This window comes from Mobula birostris, chromosome 5, assembly GCF_030028105.1.
Source record: "Mobula birostris isolate sMobBir1 chromosome 5, sMobBir1.hap1, whole genome shotgun sequence".
Taxonomy (NCBI): Eukaryota; Metazoa; Chordata; class Chondrichthyes; order Myliobatiformes; family Myliobatidae; genus Mobula; species Mobula birostris.
This window is the reverse complement of record NC_092374.1, coordinates 117,305,701-117,327,822: the sequence shown is the minus strand read 5'-3', so window position 1 is coordinate 117,327,822 and position 22,122 is coordinate 117,305,701. Positions and strand designations below refer to the sequence as shown.

The 22,122-nt window shown below is 38.7% G+C and overlaps 1 protein-coding gene across 1 annotated transcript in view; it reads left to right on the top strand.

The window, feature by feature from the left end:
- The window catches only part of LOC140197951 (low-density lipoprotein receptor-related protein 1-like), a 2,495,129-nt gene that overhangs the window by 2,296,649 nt on the left and 176,358 nt on the right, over positions 1-22,122 (top strand). The window contains exons 67-68 of the mRNA XM_072258609.1: positions 4,971-5,090; positions 8,372-8,497. Of these exons, the coding sequence (XP_072114710.1) occupies positions 4,971-5,090; positions 8,372-8,497 (246 nt within the window). The remainder of the gene's footprint in view (positions 1-4,970; positions 5,091-8,371; positions 8,498-22,122) is intronic.

The window sequence follows — 22,122 nt, the reverse complement described above, 5'->3', positions numbered from 1 at the left end:
TTAAAATTAATGACTTGAGTATAAAGTATCTTCTATATAAAAAAAATACTAGTGAAGGAACAAGCAATCTGCAGAAGCAACTCTGAGGGCTGAGGAGCATCTGTGTGTGGGGGGGGGATAAGGAAATGTTGATGTTTTGAGGTGAAACTCTATCAGGACTGAGAGTGAAGAGGGTAGGTAGCCGGGGTATAAAGAGAAGAGGGATAGTGGTGAGACAGGAGCCAGATGTGATTGGAGAACTGAGGAGTGGGTGAAGAACAATGGACAGGTCGAGCAAGGTAGAAGTGGGAGAATGCTGAAGGTTGGGAGACAGAAGTGGATGAATGATAGCTGAAAGCAGATAAAGACAAAGAGGCAGTTCTATCCTGGAGTGAGGAGAGAACTGCTGGGTGGTGATGAGCAGGAACATAAAGGCCTCCTGTGCTGTAATCTGATAAGGAAGGTGATAAATGAAAGGCCGGGAAGAGGTGAAAGGCAGATAGAATAAGGATGAGATAAGATATAGGGTGTACAGCACCATTTGCTGAAATGTGCGGGTAGCCATGAGGCAGAGGGGAGGACATTGGATGATGTGGCTTGAGGTATAGGAAAGGGGTTAAAAAAAAATGGGAGGACCAGAGGAAGATTGGAGCAAGACCAGGAGAAAGGGGAAGGGAAAATGAGGTGAGGGTGACCTGAAATTAGAAAATTCAATATTTATGCCGCTGGATTATTGGCTACCAACGCAGAATATAATGTATTTTTTCTCCACCTTGTGAAGAAGGCCGAGGATGGACAAATTAGTGTGAAAATGTGAAGTGGAATTGAAATGGCATGTAACTGGGAACTCCGGATGCCCATTGCATACAGAGTGCAATGAGTAATGGGACTAGTTAGAGAATGAGCATATACACAGAAAAAAAAGCCCAGAAAGGTATGTCGGAGTTGTGAAATGCAGAGCAGGGAGACGGCCACAGCAGGTCAAGCTGGATGTGTTCTCTTCTCTCAGAAGGAAAAAGAAACAGAGCTCTTATCACAGATTGATGACTGATACAGATTGAGAAATCAAGTTATCTGTTAGTTTTAGGCATCAATATTGAGTCCAGAAGTTTGCAATATGCCCAAATGGATGTTGAGCTGCTGAAACATGCACTGGGGTTCACTGTGACAGTACAGGAGGCTACCAATTAAAGGGTCAGATTGGGAGTGGGATGAGGAATTACAATGCAGGTATCAGGAGCCTCAGGCTTAGCCTGTGGTCTGAACACGGGTGATGTGGAAAGCGATCACCCAATTTGTGTTCAGCTGCTCCCATCTAAAAGAGGCCACATTGTTGAACACCAAATGCAGTAGATTGGAAGAAGTTCAAGTAAGTTACTGTTTCACCAGATCACTCTGCTTGGGACTGGAGATGGTGGGAAGGGAAAAGGTAAAAGGAACAGAGTCTCCCAAATGGAATGATCCTTGTAAAATGTTGAAAGTGAGGGAGAGAGAAGGCACATCTGGTGATGGAATCTCTTTAAAGGCAGCAGATGTTGCAGAGAATGACATGTTGAATATTGGAATGAGAGGTGAGAACCAGAGGAATTCTATCCTTGTTCTGTTGTGGAAACCATAGAAAGGGTACAAAGGAGATTTACAAAGATTTTGCCTGGATTGGGGAGCATGCCTTATGAGAATAGGTTGAGTGAACTCGGCCTTTTCTCCTTGGAGTAACGGAGGATGAGAGGTGACTTGATAGATGTGTACAAGATAATGAGAGGCTTTGATTGTGTGGATAGTCAGAGGCTTCTTCCCAGGGCTGAAATGGCTAGCATGAGGGGTCATAGTTTTAAGGTGTTTGGAAGTAGGTACAGAGGAAATATCAGGGGTAAGTTTTTTACGCAGAGAGTGGTGAGTGCGTAGAATGGGCTGCCGGCGGTGGTGGTGGAGGCGGAAACGATAGGGTCTTTTAAGAGACTCTTGGATGGCTACATGAGGCTTAGAAAAATAGAGGGCTATGGGTAAAGCCTAGGTGGTTCTAAGGTAGGGACATGTTTGGCACAGCTTTGTGGGCCGAAGGGCATGTATTGTGCTGTACATTTTCTATGTTTCCATGAAGGAGAGAGTGTGAGAGTAGAGGGAGAGGAAGTGGATAAGACAGACAAGCTGACATGTATATCCTCATACACTGCAATTCACGTCTTCTATATCTTTCTATGTTCTTTAGTTTATGTTCTCATATTCTAACTGCTCCCATCCACTCACGGACCAGATAACTTTAAAACTTAATCCCATGGTCAACCTGCTTTCACGTTATCTGAGACATTCCCCTTCCCCACTTTCCCTTCTGCTTTATCAGTTTCTTTTGTCTCCCTTTCACTTCTGACAAAGGGTCTCTGGCATGATATTCTTCCCATTGCTGTGGCCTGAGCTGCTGATTTTTTCCAGCATTTTTAGTTACGATTCCAATGGTCCCTGCAATAAATTTTAATGATTCCCAGTGCTCTTCTCTAACTGCAGCTGCAGAATATCTCAGAGTTTACTTATTCAGTATTGATCTTTCTTTGAAGGTGTGTCTAATGATTGAAAGAATATTATTTTGTTCAGCTACTGTATACTATCTACCTATAATGTAATTAACAATGGGTATCTAAATCAGCCATGATGGAATGACGGAGCATACTCGACAGGCTGAACTGCCTAATTCTGCTCCTATCTCTTATGGTCCTATGGAAAAGGGAACTAGCTGAATGAATGTTTAACCAAAGGACAGCAATGAAAGTCCCTCTTCCATGGCTCTTGACCATAGAAGGGAAGGGAATTCCTTTATATGAATCTGACAAACTTCTGGAAAATTAAATTGTATGAAAAGTACAGTGCCATCCCCTTACATTTTCATCAGTGACAGAGGTGAATACTTTTTACGTTATCTGTCAATGAGTTGAATTGAATTGAATTGACTTTATTTCTTACATCCTTCACATACATGAGGAGTAAAAATCTTTACATTACATCTCCATCTAACTATGCAATGTTCAATCATAGTTATTTATAATAAATAGAACAGTCAGTGTAATTTAAAGTACACTCAAATCAGTGCGAGCTCATCAGTCTGATGGCCTGGTGGAAGAAGCTGTCCCGGACCCTGTTGGTCCTGGCTTTTATGCTACGGTATCGCTTCCCGGGTGGTAGCAGCTGGAATAGATTGTGGTTGGGGTGACTTGGGCCCCAATGATCCTACAGGCCCTTTTTACACACCTGTCCTTGTAAATATCCTGAATCATGGGAAGTTCACAACTACAGATGCGCTGGGCTATCCGCACCACTCTCTGCAGAGTCCGGCAATTGAGAGAGGTACAGTTCCCATACCAGGCAGTAATGTAGCCAGTCAGAATGCTCTCAATTGTGCCCCTGTAGAAAGTTCTTAGGATTTTGGGGCCCATACCAAACTTCCTCAACCGTCTGAGGTGAAAGTGGCACTGTTGTGCATTTTTCACCACGCAGCTGGTGTGTACAGATCACGTGCGGTCCTTGGTGATGTGGATGCCAAGGAACTTAAAGCTGTTCACCCTCTCAACCCCAAATCCATTGATGTCAATAAGGGTTAGCCTGTCTCCATTCCTCCTGTAGTCCACAACCAGCTCCTTTGTTTTTGCAACATTTGGATGACAGATTTGATGGCTTTGTGGCCAAGTTTGTGGACAATATGAATATAGGTGGAGGGGCAGGTTCTTTTGAGGAAGTAAAGAGGCTCAGATGGAACTTAGGAGAATAGGCAAAGAAGTGGCAGATGGAAAGCAGCGTCAGGTAGAATTTTTAGAATGAGGAAGATTTTTTTTAGCCAGAAAGTGGTGAATCTATGGCATTTGTTGCCACAGACAGCTGTGGAGGCAAAGTCATTTGGTATATTTAATGCAGAGATTGGTAGATTATTGATTAGTCACAGTATGAAAGGATACAGGAAGAAGGCAAGAGATTGGGGTTGAGAGGGAAAATGGATCAACCATGATGAAATAGTGGAGCAGGCTCGCTGGGCCAAATGGCGTAATTCTGCTCCTATAACTTATAGTCTTATGGTCTAGATTTTAATCAGTCCTATTATGTTGGGGTTTAATTGACTTTTATATAATAGTTGATAAATTTTACAGTTTTTCTAAGTTCTAAGGTTGGGGATTGATGGATAATACAATTGTAACTGCATAGTAGAAATTAATATACTGTAAAATATTTGCTGATATAAAATGCAGAATTATTTTCATTTGAATGTATTCACTGTTTTTCAATGAGTAATAATTTTTAATATTTGAATTCAGGATGTTTATTTGTGTTGCAAAACACTAAGCAATGCCTGTTTTGGTAGATCTGAAGAATAAGGTTTCTCAGTTTAGTAAATGAATTATTATGATCCATGTCAATCCTTTAAAGCTCTCTATTCAAGTCTTATGCCAGCATTTTAACCCTCTTTTCTAAATATTCTTCACACTTAGTAACTTCAAAGTAAATTTATTTTCAAAGTACGTATCTGTCACTATATACTGTCCTGAGATTCCATTTTCTTGTGAGCATTCGCAGTAGAATAAAGGCATAGAATGGAATCAATGAAAAACTGCACACAAAGACCGACAAACTACAAACAGCCAATTTTTCAGTTATGAGCATAACATGGAAAGTGCTGAAGAAATTATTTATATTTGAAGTTGATTAAGAATTGTTTCATAATGCATGATCCAAAGAAGGCTATTGACCTGTATATTACTTATCATTGAGCTCACTCTGAACTAGTTATTCAGAATTGCAAGTTGACCACCGACCTTGGACTATTCATAAATTTTCTAAATGGTGGATTGTTTTAATTCAATTTAATATTTTTTCAACCAGAATGAGTACTTTAATAAATCTAGATATGTCCAGAATTGTGTTCAAGTTTGAATATCTGTGTTCGGGATGAAATCCAACAGATTTATTTTTTTCATAATGTTTTGACAAAAGGTTTCTAACTTTTCCCCTAGCTGAAGTTACATGTTCTCCAAATCAATACCAGTGTGCTGTTACCAAGAGATGCATTCCTGAAGAATGGGTCTGTGACAAGGATCATGACTGTGCAGATGGCTCTGATGAATCCAATTGCAGTAAGCTATTTATGAATTCATTCAAATAAATGCAAATGAAAAACTTCAGTATATTTTCTGACGAAGGTGATATTGCTGAATTTTTGTTTGATAATGAGTGAGAACCCCAGTTAATTTGTAATAGATTGGAAGATAATGTAAATACAGAGAATTATATTTATAACAGAAAGAACATCTACAAATATTATTTTGAAACTGCAATGAAGGAAGATAGACTTTTGTTGTAAAACTTGTAGGAAGTTAGGTTCCATAAAACAATGGAATTCCCTTAAAAGTTATGAGTACTGGAAATTACAGTTTTTCAGCCTTAGTTATTGATATTTTTTTCATAATTATGGGGAGTACAGATAGAATGAATGCTTGTAGGTTTCTTCCCCAAAAGTTGGGTGAGACCAGAAATAGAGATCATAGGTTTAAGTTGAAAGGTAAAATTTTTAAGAGAGGCCTTCACTCAAAGGATAGTACAAGTGTAGATTGAGCTGACAGTGGAATTGGTAGATGCAAGTTCAATTGTTAAATTTGAGAGAAGTTTCAATACGTATAGCACTGCTTCATCATTTCCTGTCAGAGGCACCTTATGTACAGATATTCCTGTATGTAGAGTCACTTTATGTACGTACATAAAATCAGTCTGTGCATATAGATAATCTTACTTATTTATATTCATTGTGTTCTTTATGTTTGTTGTATTTTTTGTGCTGCATTAGGCCTGGAGTAACAAACATTTGTTCTCCTTTACACTTGTGCACTGACAAATAAGTATAAGCAATCTTGAATAGATGTGAGGCATCTGAAAGGAGATAGTCTGGTGTAGGTATAATCATTTCCTGAGAGTGGTTTGGAAGTGAGCAATTAGATCATTTGAAGCTGGTTGAAGGTGAACTTAACAGTATTAACACTCGTGAGGCAGATATACAGCAACAACAACATTAAACATTTACCCAATGCTTTTAGAGAGTGGTGCCTGGACTTGCCTTTTCTGTTTGTGGACAAATGTACTATGTTTTCAGTCAAGTCCCTGGATCATTATGTAAAATGACCAAGGCTATTTATCTCTTCCCTAAGATGTACAACATTTTGTCCTTTGTATTGCTGCCCTCTCCCTGAACTGAGCAGTAAAATGCCTTTTGCAATCATTCTGCTCTCAGATGAAAAATGGGACGTGATCATTTGCCCAACACACCCTCTCAGGGAGGGGAGCATAGGACTGGTGAAACAGAGTAGATAACACCATCCACAAATGAAAAGTTTAAAGTGTCAATGCAGGTTCTTTCGCAATTTTGAATACACACTTTAAAAATAATCCTCTGCAATATTTTTTCTTGTACAATTGTCATTAATCTTTAGTAAAAGGCTTCTATAGTTTCTGGTCATAACAATTTTAGTATTTTTTATTGCTGTAAATATAGTAAAATGATAAAGCAAATACTGCTGCAGTTATTGTGTTAGTTATTGAGAAATATGTGCTATGTATTTTATATCTGCATTTATAAACCTAATGGCTGTCTACTGCTATGGAAGCTTTGAAAGTACTTTTGCTCAATAGTTTAACCACTATAAATGTCTGTTTCAGATTGTACACATATTTTCAAATACAGTATGATGAGGCCAGGCAAAGTGTGTATTTTTCAGAAGTTTCTTCACAGAAAGCTTTATTAGGACTTTCTACAACATATTGATGCCTTTCTTAAATAACTGACAGCTTTCATAGAGCACCTATTGTTTCATAATCAAAATACAAAGCTACATAATAAAAGTGATTGTACCATTGATACGTTATTGATTCTGATAACTTAGAAACAGCTTCTTCTCCTTTCCCATCAAATTTCTGAATTGTCCACAAACGCAAGAACGCAATTTCGTTATTCCCTTTTTTTTGGTACTATTTATTTATTTTTGTCTTTGCACTCTGCTGTTGTTGCAAAACAACACATTTCACGGCATATTTCAGTGACGATAAACCTGATTCTTATTCTGATATGATCAGTTTAGTGATGCAAAGTTTTTTTGACAATCAGGCATTTCACAGATACAGCTAGTGCAAGGGTAGACAGAGAGTCCTGTTTTAATAAAAGAAAACATGTTGAAGTACTCAAAAGATCAGATAGCATCTGCGGAGAGTGAAAGAAATAACATTTCAGGTCAATTGATCTTCAGGATATTCGACTGTCAGAAACAGCTTTCCTGCAAGTATGGGTAACAAAATTTTAATGCTCCAATCTAACTAAAGGAAAGGGAAAAAGTATCAAACTGCTTGAGGAATACACTGGGTTGAGCAGCCTCTGTGAGAAGGGGTGGGAAGGGAGTGTGGAGGGAGACCAGAAACAGCTCGGATTAATGAATGGAAATATGATTAATCTGCTGTAGTTCCTTGAGGATGTGACTAGCAGAATAGATACTGGATGGGCTAAATGTAGATTTCCAGAGACTTTTTTTCGTCCCACTCGAGTTGGGCAACAAAAGGAAAGCTTATTGAATTGAGGGTAATATACTGGGATGGGTTGAAATTTGTGCAGAAACAAATTATTCGAAATAAGCAATTTTTTCCCAGATATTAGCCTGCAACTAACGAGGTACTGCAGAAACTAATTTTTGGGCCCTGCAGTTTAGAAGAACGATGATTGAACGATGATCTCATTGAAACTTACACTTTGAACAGATTAAAGTCCAATTTTCACTCAGCTCATGATTTTCAGCAGTGCTCAATTATTGCCTCAGTGTGCATTCATTGGTAGATCCCATTAATTAGAAAGTTCTATGTTCCTCAGCTTTTTAGAATGACCATCAACAAAGACCATAAGACACAGAAGCAGAATTTGGCCATTTGGCCCACTGAATCTGCTCCACTGTTCAATCATGGCTGATTTCTTTTCCTTCTCAACCTCATTCTTCGGCCTTCTCTTGTAAACTTTAATACCCTTACCAGTCAGCTTGCTAATTGACAAAGATCACCGCAGCTCTTGTATTATATAAATATTCAGTCATGCGACAAGATCAGTTAGACAGAATTCCAAAGTTATTTAATACCTTGGTCCTTAGCATAGATATAAACCATGCTGATAGGAATAATCCTAGGAACTGTGAGATGCCATCTGCATACACACGTAGCAATTTTCATAGCAGAATCCTAAAGCTGATAACACCTTTATTCTTATCAAATGTGACAGAATACAAAGACCAAATGGATACCATTATATTGGCAATCAGAAAATTTTGCTCCAGTAATGATAAGCCCTTGTGAGTTGAGGACAATAACAAAAGCTGCTTTTGATTGACTTCAGCTCAGATTGCATGTGGCACAGAAGATTTTCACTGTAAAGGCACAAGCAGATGTGTTCCTGCACGATGGAAATGTGACGGAGAGGATGATTGTGGAGATGGATCTGATGAGCCAAGAGAAGAATGTGGTAGGTTTTGTTTCTGGAATATAAAGTTAAAAGGGAAAAAAATGATCAATATGAATTCTTTGTAATCCAGTGATTTTAAAATATGCTTTTATGAGTGGGTTTTTAAAGCTGAAAATTGGGATGAATCTTGCCATTATAGTTTTGAATATTTTCACTTCCTGTCTGTCTTCCTGTCACCAGTGTTCTGAATGAACACTCATTGGGGCTTCAGAAAATACTGACAGAAAAGAGGGTGTTGTCCACAGTCTAGCCAAAAATGCTTTTTTATACCCATATCCTTGAATTCCTCTCTTAAAGGGAATACATCACTTGAAGAACAGAAATTTGTAATGACTCTAAGATGCCATTTATGTTATGTATGTGAGACTGGAATTGGAAATGCATGTTGTTTGGGTGGCTTAGAAACCATTCAGGAATGAAAACAGCATCCAGTATATTCAATCACTTCTATCATGAACCACATGGGATACAATTTGGTGAGTGGATTAGCCTTTCTGCTGTTAATATCAGTCAGTGGTATGCAAACGAGGAAAGTGACGGCATCACAGTACCTCAGTGCCAGCACTGCACTTTGGAGCTCAACATTCCAACTAATAGCTCCTTCTAGATTTGCTGTGTGTCATCAACAACTGTTCATTGATTCCCTAGCACCCTCCCATCCACACACTCATATGAATGCTGTTAAGTGGATCATGAAATACTTCTAAGGACGTTGGTGTTGATATGCATGTATAAGTGATTATTCTTTTTCAAAGTGGACATGCTGTCTGAATTACAATTAACAGATGTGGATTATTTTTGCATCACCGTTCTGATCTGTTTCCCAGGGGCTGTAACCTCACAAATAAGTTTAACATTGGGAGAAATCATGCTAACCTATCTTGTGCTTTGCATTCCTCTCCACATACTCCTATGCCTGCATTCAGTTTTTGTGACTCTCCAGCTCAAATTAAACTTGAGGCCTCACTTCTATGGTCATTCATCAAAGCAGAGCAGACTGTGAATGGTGGCCATATTTGAAGAGGGGGACCTGAAGCCAAACTTCAAGCAACCTGTTCTGACAAAGGGGTAATCATTCATCATAGTAGGTTTCTTTGCATTAACAAAGGAGGCCATTCAACTCTTTTTTCTTTAGTTTTTTTTCTAAATATTTCTGGTAAACATATAAAATCCATTCAAAATCAAAGAGATAATAGTAAAATTAAAAATACTGCATTGACTATCAAAATGATTTAGTTTTTCTGTATGAGTATATACAAATTCCTCTATTCATCGCTTTGTTATTGCATTTACTAGTTTCTCACTATTTAAAAATATATTCTGTTTTAAATATTTTCTAAGACCAAAGGACACAACTTCAATAGAAGGATGTCCCTTTAGAACAGAGATGAGGAGAAATTTCTTCAGCTAGAGGGTGGTGAATCTGTGGAATTCATTGCTACAGATAGATGTGGAGGCCAAGTCATTGGGTATATTTAACGTGGAAGTTGATGGGTTCTTAATTAGAAAGGATGTCAAAGGATGGTGATTTCCCAGGACAGACAGCATGTGGTCCAATAGCTCCGAAGGCCTAGCATCACCAAGACTATTTAAGGAGAGCAACTGTTTGGCACGCTCAGACTCCAATAGTCCAAAAGTCAGTAAAAGGTGAGTTTTCAGCAATTGATATTTATCATGTTTAGGTGGGTGTTCGAGCAGACTCACCACTCTCGCAGCTGTGGAATTGTTATGCGACGCTACCATGTAATAGAATTTGGTGTTGCCAGCAGTGATTTCTCACAGAGCGAACTATGCCTCAGTTTGTACAAACCAAGTGACGGCATTTTCCTCCAGATCTCCGGCAGTTTTAAAGTGACTGCATTGGCCAACATGTTCAATAACTCTGGAAATATCCTAGAGCATCAGGGTCACCAATATAGTTTTCACAAATAAAGCAAGGTGAGAATTTTTATGTTTTAATGAAACCCATAACACATTTTATTGAACTCCAGAACGTAAACACAAAAATGTATTAAAGTATTTACATACTAATGTCATCACTTCAGACTAGCCTCATAAAGTGAAACCCCAATTCAATGTTGGTGGTTGTAAATTATGTACATTTTTCCCAATTACATTATCCTATGGGACTTCGGTAGGAACGACCAGGGTAAGTCTTACACAGTGAATGGTAGAGCACTAAGGAGTTCGGTAGAACAAAGGAAACTGGGATCACATCCACAGGAAAGATGTAAATTAATGTGAAAAGAGTATAGAGAAATTTTACAAGGTTTTTGCCAGGCCTGGAGAACTTGAGTTCTAAGGAAAGATTGAATAGATTAGGACTATATTCCTTGTGATGTAGAAGATTGAGGGGAAAATTGATAGAGGTATACAAAATTATGAGGGATATCTACAGGGTAAATTCCAGCAGGCTTTTTCTACTGAGTTGAGTGGGACTACAACCAGATGTCATGGGTTAAGGGTGAAAGATGATAAGTTTAAGGGAAACATGAGAGGGGAACTTCTTCACACAGAGGGTGGTGAGAGTGTGGAGTAGGGTGCCAGTGCAAGTGGTGCATGTGAGCTTGATTTTAATGTTTAAGAGAAGCTTGGATAGATAAAGTAGATGATAGGAGTATTGATGGCTGTGGTCTGAAATGGAGGACTTAAATCGTTCGGCATGGACTGGATAGACCGAAGGGCCTGCTTCTGTGCTGTACTTTTCTGTGACTCTTACAGGGAGAAGGCAGGAGAATGGGTTTGAGAGGGTTAATAAATCAGCCACGATGGAATGGCGGAGAAGACTAGATGGGTTGCATGGCCTAATTCTTTTCCCATGTCTCATGATCTTACTGTCTTAAATTTATTCTGTTTTAATAGTCCTTCTCCTGAAGTGAGCACATTTTATTTTTCCACAATTTTAGATTTATGCCACCTTCATGCTTTACTTGCTTACCCACGGCATTGCCCTCTCGGCTTCCTTAGCTAACTGATTTTGTATCATCAGCAAATGAGCATGACTAAATAATGGATGTAGTATGTAAATCTGCATATAAATAAGTATGTAGTATATTAAAAAAAAACAGAGCCCAATACTGATCCTTATGGCATCCTTCTGGCCACAGCTGCCAACCTGAAGTAAACTGTTTATTTCTGCAGTCCCCTACAAATACTGATATATTTCCCCCACCCCAAACTTTTGAAACTTTATTTTGTATTACAACCCTAGTTCAGTGCTTCATGCCTTTCACATAACTTGAAAGTTATACCCTCAAAAATCTGTATGATTTTTCATATACAAATTACCTTTCATAAAACCTTATTGATTTAGTCTAATTATATTATCGTTGATTGTGCATTTAGTAATAGATTTTGGTATTTCCCAAGAACTTTGTCGGATTAACTAATATGTAGCCTCTTATTTTTCATCTTTTCAATTGCATTTGAACATCTATAAAAGTTGAAAGAATTGCGATGAGGCTAATACGGAAGAAGTTTTTTTAAGTGGTAGTCGTGTGGAACAAATTGTGGATGAGCATTGATTTGTAAAGAAGTCGCTACAGGAAAGTTATTCAAAGAAAGTTAATCTGCAGTTTTTTTAAAACTTTGTCATTTCAGTGTGGCTCTACAGGCAAAATTTCTTGGGATTTAAAATCAGGAAAGTAATATGAGGAAACTCAGAAACAAAATAACATTTTTGTGCACTATTTATATCCTCTTGTTTGGTTTATCAGTTATTAATAGGGCCATGCTTATTGCAAAGTTTGTGACACAGCTTTGTGGCTTTTAATTGGAAAAATAAAGGATTAATCTGTTTTCTTGAAGCAGTCAAACTATTCAATTTTCTGTGTAGTTTTCCATAATAGTCATTTGACAGTTTGATAACAGCTGAGAGACACTTTTTTTCTTTTATTGATTCATCTTCAAAGTATATTTTGGGAATGTACTCATTTTGAAACAGTTAACAATAAAAATTTGGCTCATAGAGTAATGTTACATGTTTTACATTATATGCAGAAAAAGTATCCACTGTTACTGATTTTAGTGAGAATTATGAATCTATTTCTTAGTTTTTAATAATGTTAATGGAAATAGGTAAACAGATCTAATAGCTGTTATCCTAATTGCAGAAGGATAATAAATCAATTTTTGATTTCAAACAAAATACATGTATCTCAAATTGTGTATAATATTTTGTTTCTTTCCCTTGGGAGTTTCGTTTTTTGATTGAAGAAGCAACATTGCCATAGGTTTCAAATCTATTTTTCTTTTCTATGGCTGAAGTGCATGTTTCATCATATCTCTTGATAGTGAGAGGCTCCTGGCACTTTTCCAGAGCTGGTGTCAGCCTTTATACTTGAAAACCTATCTTTACTGTCTTAATCTTCAAATAATAAAGCTGATCTTTTAATGTTCTCCTTTTGTATTTGGGAAGCCTGCAATCATTACCATAGTTCCTATCTGATTTGATTTTCAATTAGGTGTTCCCTCTTGAGCCTAGCCTATTGGTTTCAGCATTCATATCTATTTTATTTCTTTTGCATTTTATTATACACATGATCAAAATATTACAAATGACATTAACGTCTGGTTAATACTGAGCTGTATCTTCCCTGAAAAGCAACTGTGAGTTTGCAGTGAATGCTAATGTTAATGCACAAATTTAACCCTAAATTTTGAATATCTGTAACGACCTCCCTTCTACTCTGCCATTTGCCTCATGTTGACAGTAAGTTCCACTCAATATCTCTATTTCTTTTAAATGCTACTAGAATATATAGATTTACTCTTGATTACACTTGCTCATATTTAATAATTGGAGTGTCTATTTAGCAGTTGTATTAATTACTGGTGCAACATTAATTGACTTCCTCTGTTCTGTGTATTTGTGTATCTTATTCCACAATGACGTAAATTTTATATTGCAATCTTTTATTTTGCTCATTTCCCATTATATTTGGCTTGCTTTATCTCTTAATCTTCACCTTCTGTCTCCGTTGTCACTTATTCTTTTTGATCAGTTTTGGCCCAAATTCTTTTTCAGACCTTTGTTACTTTCTCATGTCATATTGCTGTTCTTGTTGCCGTAAGCATGATTTGTTTTTTTTTTGCGCATGGGGAGAGACTGATGTTCTTGTTGCAGTTTGTGTGATTTAATTTTTTGTGCATGAGGGGTTGTTCTGCTTTGGTTCCATGGTTTTCTGGAGAAAACAAATCTCGGAGATGTATTCTGCATACATATTTTGATAATAATGTACCTTGAACCTTGAAAGGATTATAGTTGGCTAATCACTCACTATTGTTTCAGTTGCCCTGTTGCCTTTATTCCACACATCATTTGCACATCAGCAAGATATGCTGTAAATGTTATTCAGTCTGGAGACTGATAGAAATATAAAGTCAAAAGTTGGATCCATATTTTCTCCACATTTACCTGTCTGGATGCAGAGGCCTATCTTTTTGACACAATGTTCTGGACTTCAGACCATGGTCTCCAGAAAATATGTAGACTGTCAAAGCTGTAAGAAAATTTTAATCAATTTGGAAAATCCTATTGCATTTAAAACATTAAAAGTTAATTACATAATTGGAAAACAAGTTCAATGTCTTTTTTCAGTTGTAATTTTTAGACTTAATTTTTAAACAGCCCAAATATTAAAGGTTGCTATGCAACTTCTGTCCCACAGTGTCCACTGAGTTCTCAGATCCCATGTTTTACATCACTGGGGAGAAAACTATCAATGTAAATACCATGGAATTTTAGCAGGGTGAAGGTCCACCAGCAAGTTACACGAGGTTCAGAAATGGAATAAGTTACTTTGATAATCTGAATCTGTCACTAGGTTCAAGCTTCCAGGTTTGGAAGTGCATGCTTGAATGCATAGTGCGTAATTTAACCTTTTGTTTAAATTAGTACATGTCAGCAGTTTCTACAATACCTTTTAAGCAGATATCTCCCAATGTATTCTGAACTATGAAATAAGATTGGTGCCACAGTGGTACTCCAGTTAATGTAACTGTCTCACAGCTCCAGTGACCCAGTTTTAACTTCATCATCCAGAGTTCTTTCTGTGAATCTATATACACCCCCTGTAACATTATGGCTTTCTTCACCATTCCAAAGATACCCTAATGGTTCGGCTAATTGGCTGTTGTATACAACTCCATATATAGATAGTTGATGGAAGAATTAGTGGTTGTCAATGAGAATTTGTGAGAGAATAGTTTAAAGGGAAATAAGTGGGAGAATGAGATTGATCAGATTAATCTGAGAGCAACAAGAGACTCTGTTAAATACTTTATCATATAGAAGAATGGAAAATAATGTTATAGGTAATTCTTAATTCTGCTCTAAAATATATCATAGTTCTATTATCAGCCCACTGATTAACACTGAACATCAAGCACCCATTTACGTGAAATCATTTCATTCTACTAACAATACTCTCAGCTCTCTTCAGAATCTACCATTCACTACATGCAGGGAAATGCCAATGAAAATTAGTGTATCTGTTTACGAAATGGGAGGAAATAGAGTAAACCATACAAAACGCACACAGTCATGGGGGGAACACAAAAACTCTACGATGACGGGTGTCAGAATAGACCTGGGTCACTGAAGTCACGCATTCAATTTAATTCTATTCTATTCAACTTTAATTGTCAGTCAACCATACATGAATATCAATGAATACAGCCAAACGAGATGACGTTCTCCAGGGCCAAGATGCAAACACAATGCCAACAGTCACAGCACTAAGCACACATAGCACATACAAGATAGCAAGCATGTGTAACAGTTCAGTAAATTACAACCACCCAATAAATAGTCCACTTGGCACAGATACAGGCCCTTCAGCTCACCTAGTCTACCAAGCTAGTCCCAATTTGGCCCATATCCTTCTAAACCCTGCCTCTTAAATGAGACTAATATGTCTGACGCAGCTATTTCCTCCGTCAAGTCATTCCATATACTCACCACATTCTGTGTGAAATAGTCACCCCTCAGATCCTTTTCAAATGTTTCTCCTGTTACTCTAAATCTATGCTCCCTTGTTTTGGGGTCCCCTACCCAGGGGAAAAGACTGTAGCCATCCAACTCAGCTATATCACTCAATTTTAAACACTTCTAGGTATTCTTCTGAGTCACCCCTCATTCTCCTACATTCCAATGAATAAAAACCTAGTCTGGCCAGCCTCTCCTTATATCTCAGGCCTTCTAATCTGGCAACATCCTCAGAAGTCACTTTAAACGTTTCCACCTTAATCACATAAACGTCTGAACAAAGCTATACAAAGTACTCCAAATATGACCTCACCAATGATTTATACAACTTAAATATAATATCCCAACTCTTACAATCAGTGCCTTAGCTGATGAAGTTCAGCATGCTGTATGACTTTATCGCCAACCTATCAACATCTGATGCCATTTGCAATTAATTCTGCACATCTACTCCTTGATCCCTCTGTTACATTGCACTCCAAATATCTTTCCCTCCATAGTATAAGTCCTACTCTGGTTTGACTTTCCAAATGCATCACCTCAAACTTCCCTGTATTGAAATCTGTTTGCCACTCCATGGCCCACTTCCCTAACTGATCCCTGCAGTCGACAACCTTCTTCACAATCAAAAACACCTACTAATGTTGTATTATCTGAAAACTTGCTGATCAAGCCTTGTGCATTCCTTGTCCATATCATTTATATAAATACTGATTAATAAGGGTCCCATTCTGACCCCTCTGGCATGCCAGCCGTCATTGGCTTCCATTCTGAAAAGTAGCATTTAATTACTATTCTCTGCTTTCTACCTCTGAGCCAATTAACTAGCTCTCCCAGGAGTCCATGGGACTTAAGCTTCCAGACCAGCTTACCACACAGGACCTTGTCAAAGGCCTTGCTAAAGTTCAGATAAATAACATTCACTTCCCCACCGCATCTTCCATTTTTAACTCTTCAAAGAGCTCTATGAGATTCTTTGTTCCCATGTACAAAGCCATGCTGACTCCTAATCAGGCTGTCTACCCAAATGCAGGTAGATCTTTTTCCTCAGACTACCCTCCAGCAACATTTCCACTCCTGATTGTCAGACTGAGTGGCATGTACTTCTCTGGCTGGTCTTTCCTACCATTCTTAAGCAAAGAAGCATTAGTCATCTTGCGGTCTTCGGGAACTGCACCAGTGGTTAATGATGAAGCAAGAATCTCCACAGAGGCATGTATGATTTCTTCTCTAACCTCCCATTAAAGCTAAGGGTGTATTGTCAGGCCCTAGCAATTTATTCACTTTAATATGCTGTAAGGCTACAAATACCTTCTTCCTGTTCATATGAATGTTCTCCAAAACAGCTCCTCTTGTTTTCCTTCTAAGGCCATAAGACAGAGGAGCAGAGTTGGCCAATTTAGCCCACTGAGTCTGCCCCACCATTCTACTGTGGCTGATTTATTAGCCCTCTCAACCCCATTCTTCTGCCTTCTCCCCATAACCTTTGATAGCCTTACTAATCAAGAACCCATTAACATCTGCTTTAAATATACCCAGTGCTTGGCCTGCACAGCTGTCTGTGGCAGTAAATTCCTCCTCAGCTCTATTCTAAAGGCTGACCTTCTATTCTGAGGATGTGTCCTCTGGTCTAGACTCACCCATTCTTTTAATATTCAATAGATTTCAATGTGATCCCTCCTCAACCTTCTAAACCCCAGTGAGTATAGGCCCGGAGGCTCAAATGCTCCTCATACATTAACCATTTCATTCCCAGGATTATTCTTGTGAACCTATTCTGTGCTCTCTCCAAGGCCAATAGATCCTTTCTTAGATAAAGAGCCCAAAACTGCTTACGTTACTCTTAAATGCAGTCTGACCAGTGCCTTATTGTGTCAACATTACAGCCTTGCTTTTATATTCCAGTCCTCTTGAAATGAATGCTAATTAACGTTGCACTTGCCTTCCTTGTCACCAACTCATTCTTCAAGTTAACCTTTAGGGAATCCTGCATGAGAACTTCCTAGTTCCTTTGCACCTCTGGTTTTTAAATAATACTTTCTCCATTTAGAAAATTGTTTATTACTTATTTCTTCCACCAAGGTGCGTCACTATAGACTTCCCTACACTATATTCCATCTGCAATTTCCTTAATTTGCTTCCTCAACACTACCTGCAACTCCACTTAACTTTGTATCAACCACAAACTTGGCCATTAAGCCATCAATTCCGCCATCCGTGGGGAGGGACATGTGGATAAAGAAGTCGTGCAGGGACTGATCCCTGCGGAAAGCGGAGAGGGGTGGAGAGGGAAAGATGTGCTTAGTAGTGGGGTCCTATTGAAGGTGGCAGAAGTTGCGGAGGATAATGTGCTGGATCTGAAGGCTGGTGGGGTGGTAGGTGAGGACAAGGGGAACTTTTTCCTCATCCACACGTCCCTCCCCACTGATCTCCCACCTGGCACTTATCCCTGTAAGCGTAATTGCTACACCTGTCCCTACACCTCCTCTCTTGCCACCATTCAGGGTTCCAAACAGTCCTTCCAGGTGAGGTAACACTTCACTTGTGAGTCTGTTGGGGTCATCTATTGCATCCAGTGCTCCCGGTGCGGCCTCCTCTACATCAGTGAAACCCGATGCAGATTGGGGGACCGCTTCATCGAGCACCTCCACTTCGTCCGCCACAACAGACAGGATCTCCCGGTAGCCACCCACTTCAATTCTGCTTCCCGTTCCCCTTCAGATATGTCCATACATGGCCTCCTCTACTGCCATGATGAGGCTAAACTCAGGTTGGAGGAGCAACACCTCATATACCGTCTAAGTAGTCTCCAGCCCCTTGGTATGAATGTAGAATTCTCCAACTTCTGGTAATTCCCTGCCCCTCCCTTCCTCTATCTCTATTTCACTCTGTCCCCTTCCCCAGCTGCCTATCACCTCCCTCATGGTTCTGCTTCCTTCTACTACCTATTGTTTTCCTGCCTATCACCTCCCTGCTTCCCCACCCCCACCCCTTTGTCTTTCAAATTACTGGTTTTTCAACTGAACCTACCAGCCTTCTCCTTCCAACCCGCCCACACATTCTTTATAGGGCCTCTGCCCCTTCCCTCTTCAGTCCTGACAAAGGGTTCCGGCCTGAAACGTTGACTCATCGTTTCCACGGAAGCTGCCCGACCTGCTGAGTTCCTCCAGCATGTTGTGCGTGTTAGTTTGATCCCAGCATCTGCAGATAATTTTGAGTTTCTGATTGCTAAACTTGCTCTTGCATGCTACTGCTTTATCACAAAACTTGGTCCTGCTCAGTGTCACATCCCCATAGTTGGTAAGGAATTATGAAGGATCTTGTTCTGAAACATTAACTGTTCATTCTTCTCCAAAGATGCTGCCAGAAGTGCTGAGTTCCTTCAGCATTTTATGTGTGTTACTTTGGATTTCAAGCATCTGCAGAATCCCTGATGATCATTCTTCTTCTTAGAAATGTTAGCTTTTATGTAATAAATTGAGGGCAACCTGGATGGTCACATGAGCATTTCAAGTGAGGTTAACTGAAAGTGGGTAGATAAAAACATTTTGGAATATTGCCCTTGCTTCTGCTCAATCACTGAGCAATTGCTGCACAATAGCTGAAACCAGTGATCGTGTGTCACTCTCAGTTCATCAGGCATTGACTCAGCATAAACAGATATTTAAGAGAGATTTAATTTTAAAATAACATTACAATATCATATGATGCATACATATCAGTCTAGAAAATTAATATGAAATTTGACCATTACCTTAACCACAGTCAACAGCAGCCTTAGTTCTGTGAAAGATCAGTTTCAAATACAGAATATTCAGAAGTGGGATAGGTTACAGAGGCAGGAGGAGAGAGAACAGATATAAAAACAGAAATGAAGGCATGACAAGATTGGGAGTCACTGTAGTTCATTGAAGCCAAGGAGAAAGGGGAACTTGAACTTAGAGCATTCCGGAAAAAGATGAATGGAGTTACAGATGACCTGAAGTTCATATATTGCAGTGGCTTGCAGCCAGGAACTGGATCATTGTGATAGACACATCAATCACTTTTCTAAGACATGCTACCATATGGTACTGAGAAGTCATCAATGCATTTTGGCAGTCCACTTCATTTCCCTAGTTGTTGGAGGCACATTTGTTTTCACTTTCAATTCTGGATAAAACTGACTATCACTTGTCTCTTGAATTTTACCTGTAATATAAATTAATGTGAATTGTACATCTTTTTGCTTTATGCATCCTCGTTTGTAAGTATATGGATGATTCATAGAGTGTACTGGCCAGCAGGAATGTTCCTCTTATCCAGAAACGCAAAAGGTAATAGGAATGACTAATGCTGACAATGGACATTATAACTCCTACCCTACAAAAGATTCAAGAAAAAGTAGCCCTTCAGCAGAACAATCATCACCTATACAATAAGTTCAGAACATGGTAGTTATTTCCAATTTTACTTTTCAGTGCAAAATGATTTCAGGAAACCCTTTTTGTCAGCGAATCAAACACATACCATAACATCATAAGACATAGGAACAGAAGTAGGCCATTCTGCTCTCCAAGTCTGATCCACCATGCCATCACGGTTGATCTTTATCCCCTTGAATCTCTTCTCCTCACTTCACCCCGTAACCATTACTAATCAAGAAGCTATCAACCTCCCCTCTAAATATACACAATAACTTGGACTCCACAGACACCCGTGGTGATAAATTTCACAGATTCACCACCCTTTGACCAAAGAAATTCCTCCTAATCTCTATTCTAAAGCGACATCCTTATATTCTGAGGTTGTGCCTTCTGGTTCTAGACTCCCTCAACTAAAGCAAACGCCCCTTATAAGTTAACCCTTTGTATCAAACTGGTGACGTTCTATGCACCAGAGTAAACATTTGAATGAAGAAGAAATGTACAGAAAATCTAACCCCAAGAAATATATAGAAGAAAATAGATTGTACTGTACACTTTTGTCTGGGAATTCCCTTATATTATAAACTGTTTAAAGATTATTTTAATACAGCTATTTTAAATTATGTTTCAACTCCCAATGACTGTGTGAGATTTCTCTGGGTGCTCTGGTTTTCTCCCACATTCCAAACACATATGGGCTAAGGCTGGGAAATTGTGTGGGCATGCTGTGTTGATGCCAGAAGCATGGCGACACTTGTGGGCTAACACCAGCACAAGCGACACATTTCACTGAATATTTTGATGTTTCAAGTGCATACTGTAGCTTTATTTGCAACATATACATCAAAGCATCAAAACATACAGTGATATGTGTTGCTTGCATTGAAGCCAAACATTAGGGATTGTGGGGGCAGCCTGCAAGAGTCCAGTGCTAATATAGAACGCTGACAACTCATATTTTAAAATATATATATATTTTATTATACAGCATAAAATAGGCCCTTCCAACCCTTTGAGCTCAATAATCTCCCTGATTTAATCCTAGCCTAATTACAGTTCAATTTGCAATGAGTAATCAACCCACCACCCAGTACGTCTGTTTGGACTGTGGGAGGAAACTGGAGCACCCAGAGGAATCCCATGCAGTCACAGGCAGAACTTGCAAACTCCTTACAGGCAGAGGCAAGAATTCAATCTGAGTCACCTGTACTCTAAAGCATTGTGCTACCATGCTGCCCGTACTCTAATTAGTTGCATAATTTAATGAGCTATCCTGAAGTTATTAAAATTACAGGTCTTTGACTTTTTTTTAAATGAAATAATCAAAACATATAAAAAGATTCTTTAAATTTTTTTGTGCAGTACTGATCAAATTTCAATGAAAAATAGAATGCAAAGGGAGGTCAGGAAAAAGCAGCAACTAATATAGTAAGCTTATGTTCAAATTTTGTATTGGTTTCCTTCAAGTATCCAGCATGCAACACACAGAGAAACTTGGATTTCTGCAGTAGTCAGTAGCACACGACTGGAGACTACTTCCAGGGATTTTATCAGCATCAAAATGTTTTGTCCCATATACTGCCCTCTCTTTCAAAAATACATTATGTTGTCATAGCACCTGAGTAGCCTGTTTCACATAGTGGGCATTGGGAATGAAATGAATGTAGGTCCTCTGAAAATTATTGTTAGATACATAGGTTATGACCAAAGAAAAAGATGGCTGGAGTTGCTTAGCAATTCAGTGCAAGGGCGTTTATTCGGTGTGTCAAAAATCAAACTTACAAAAATTAGCAAAATAACGAAAAGAAAACTGCCAATATTTACAAAAACATATCCAGCAGAAAACACCATAATAGCTCCATACTATTTTTTTCCAGTGTGAACTCCTGACAGCTTAGATCTTTCTCTGCCACTGAAGCGAAAAACCTTGTTTATTAGGCACCAGGGCATGCCATCTTTAATTACTCACAAAATTAACTGTTAAGACTACACATGAATTAGAATATGATGCACTCCATAATGTAGTTACAATCATTGCAAAATAAACAGAAGTATGTGCATATTTATGGCAGATACTTCTGCAGTGTAATGTATACAAACAATATATTCACATTTGCACATCCCATTACTAAAGGAATGGAATATTCCGCTGCGTATGGCGGGAAAAGCACCATAAAGCTAACCCAAGCTCATCAGCCATTGTAAGGATGTATCGGAGTAGACATTGAAGT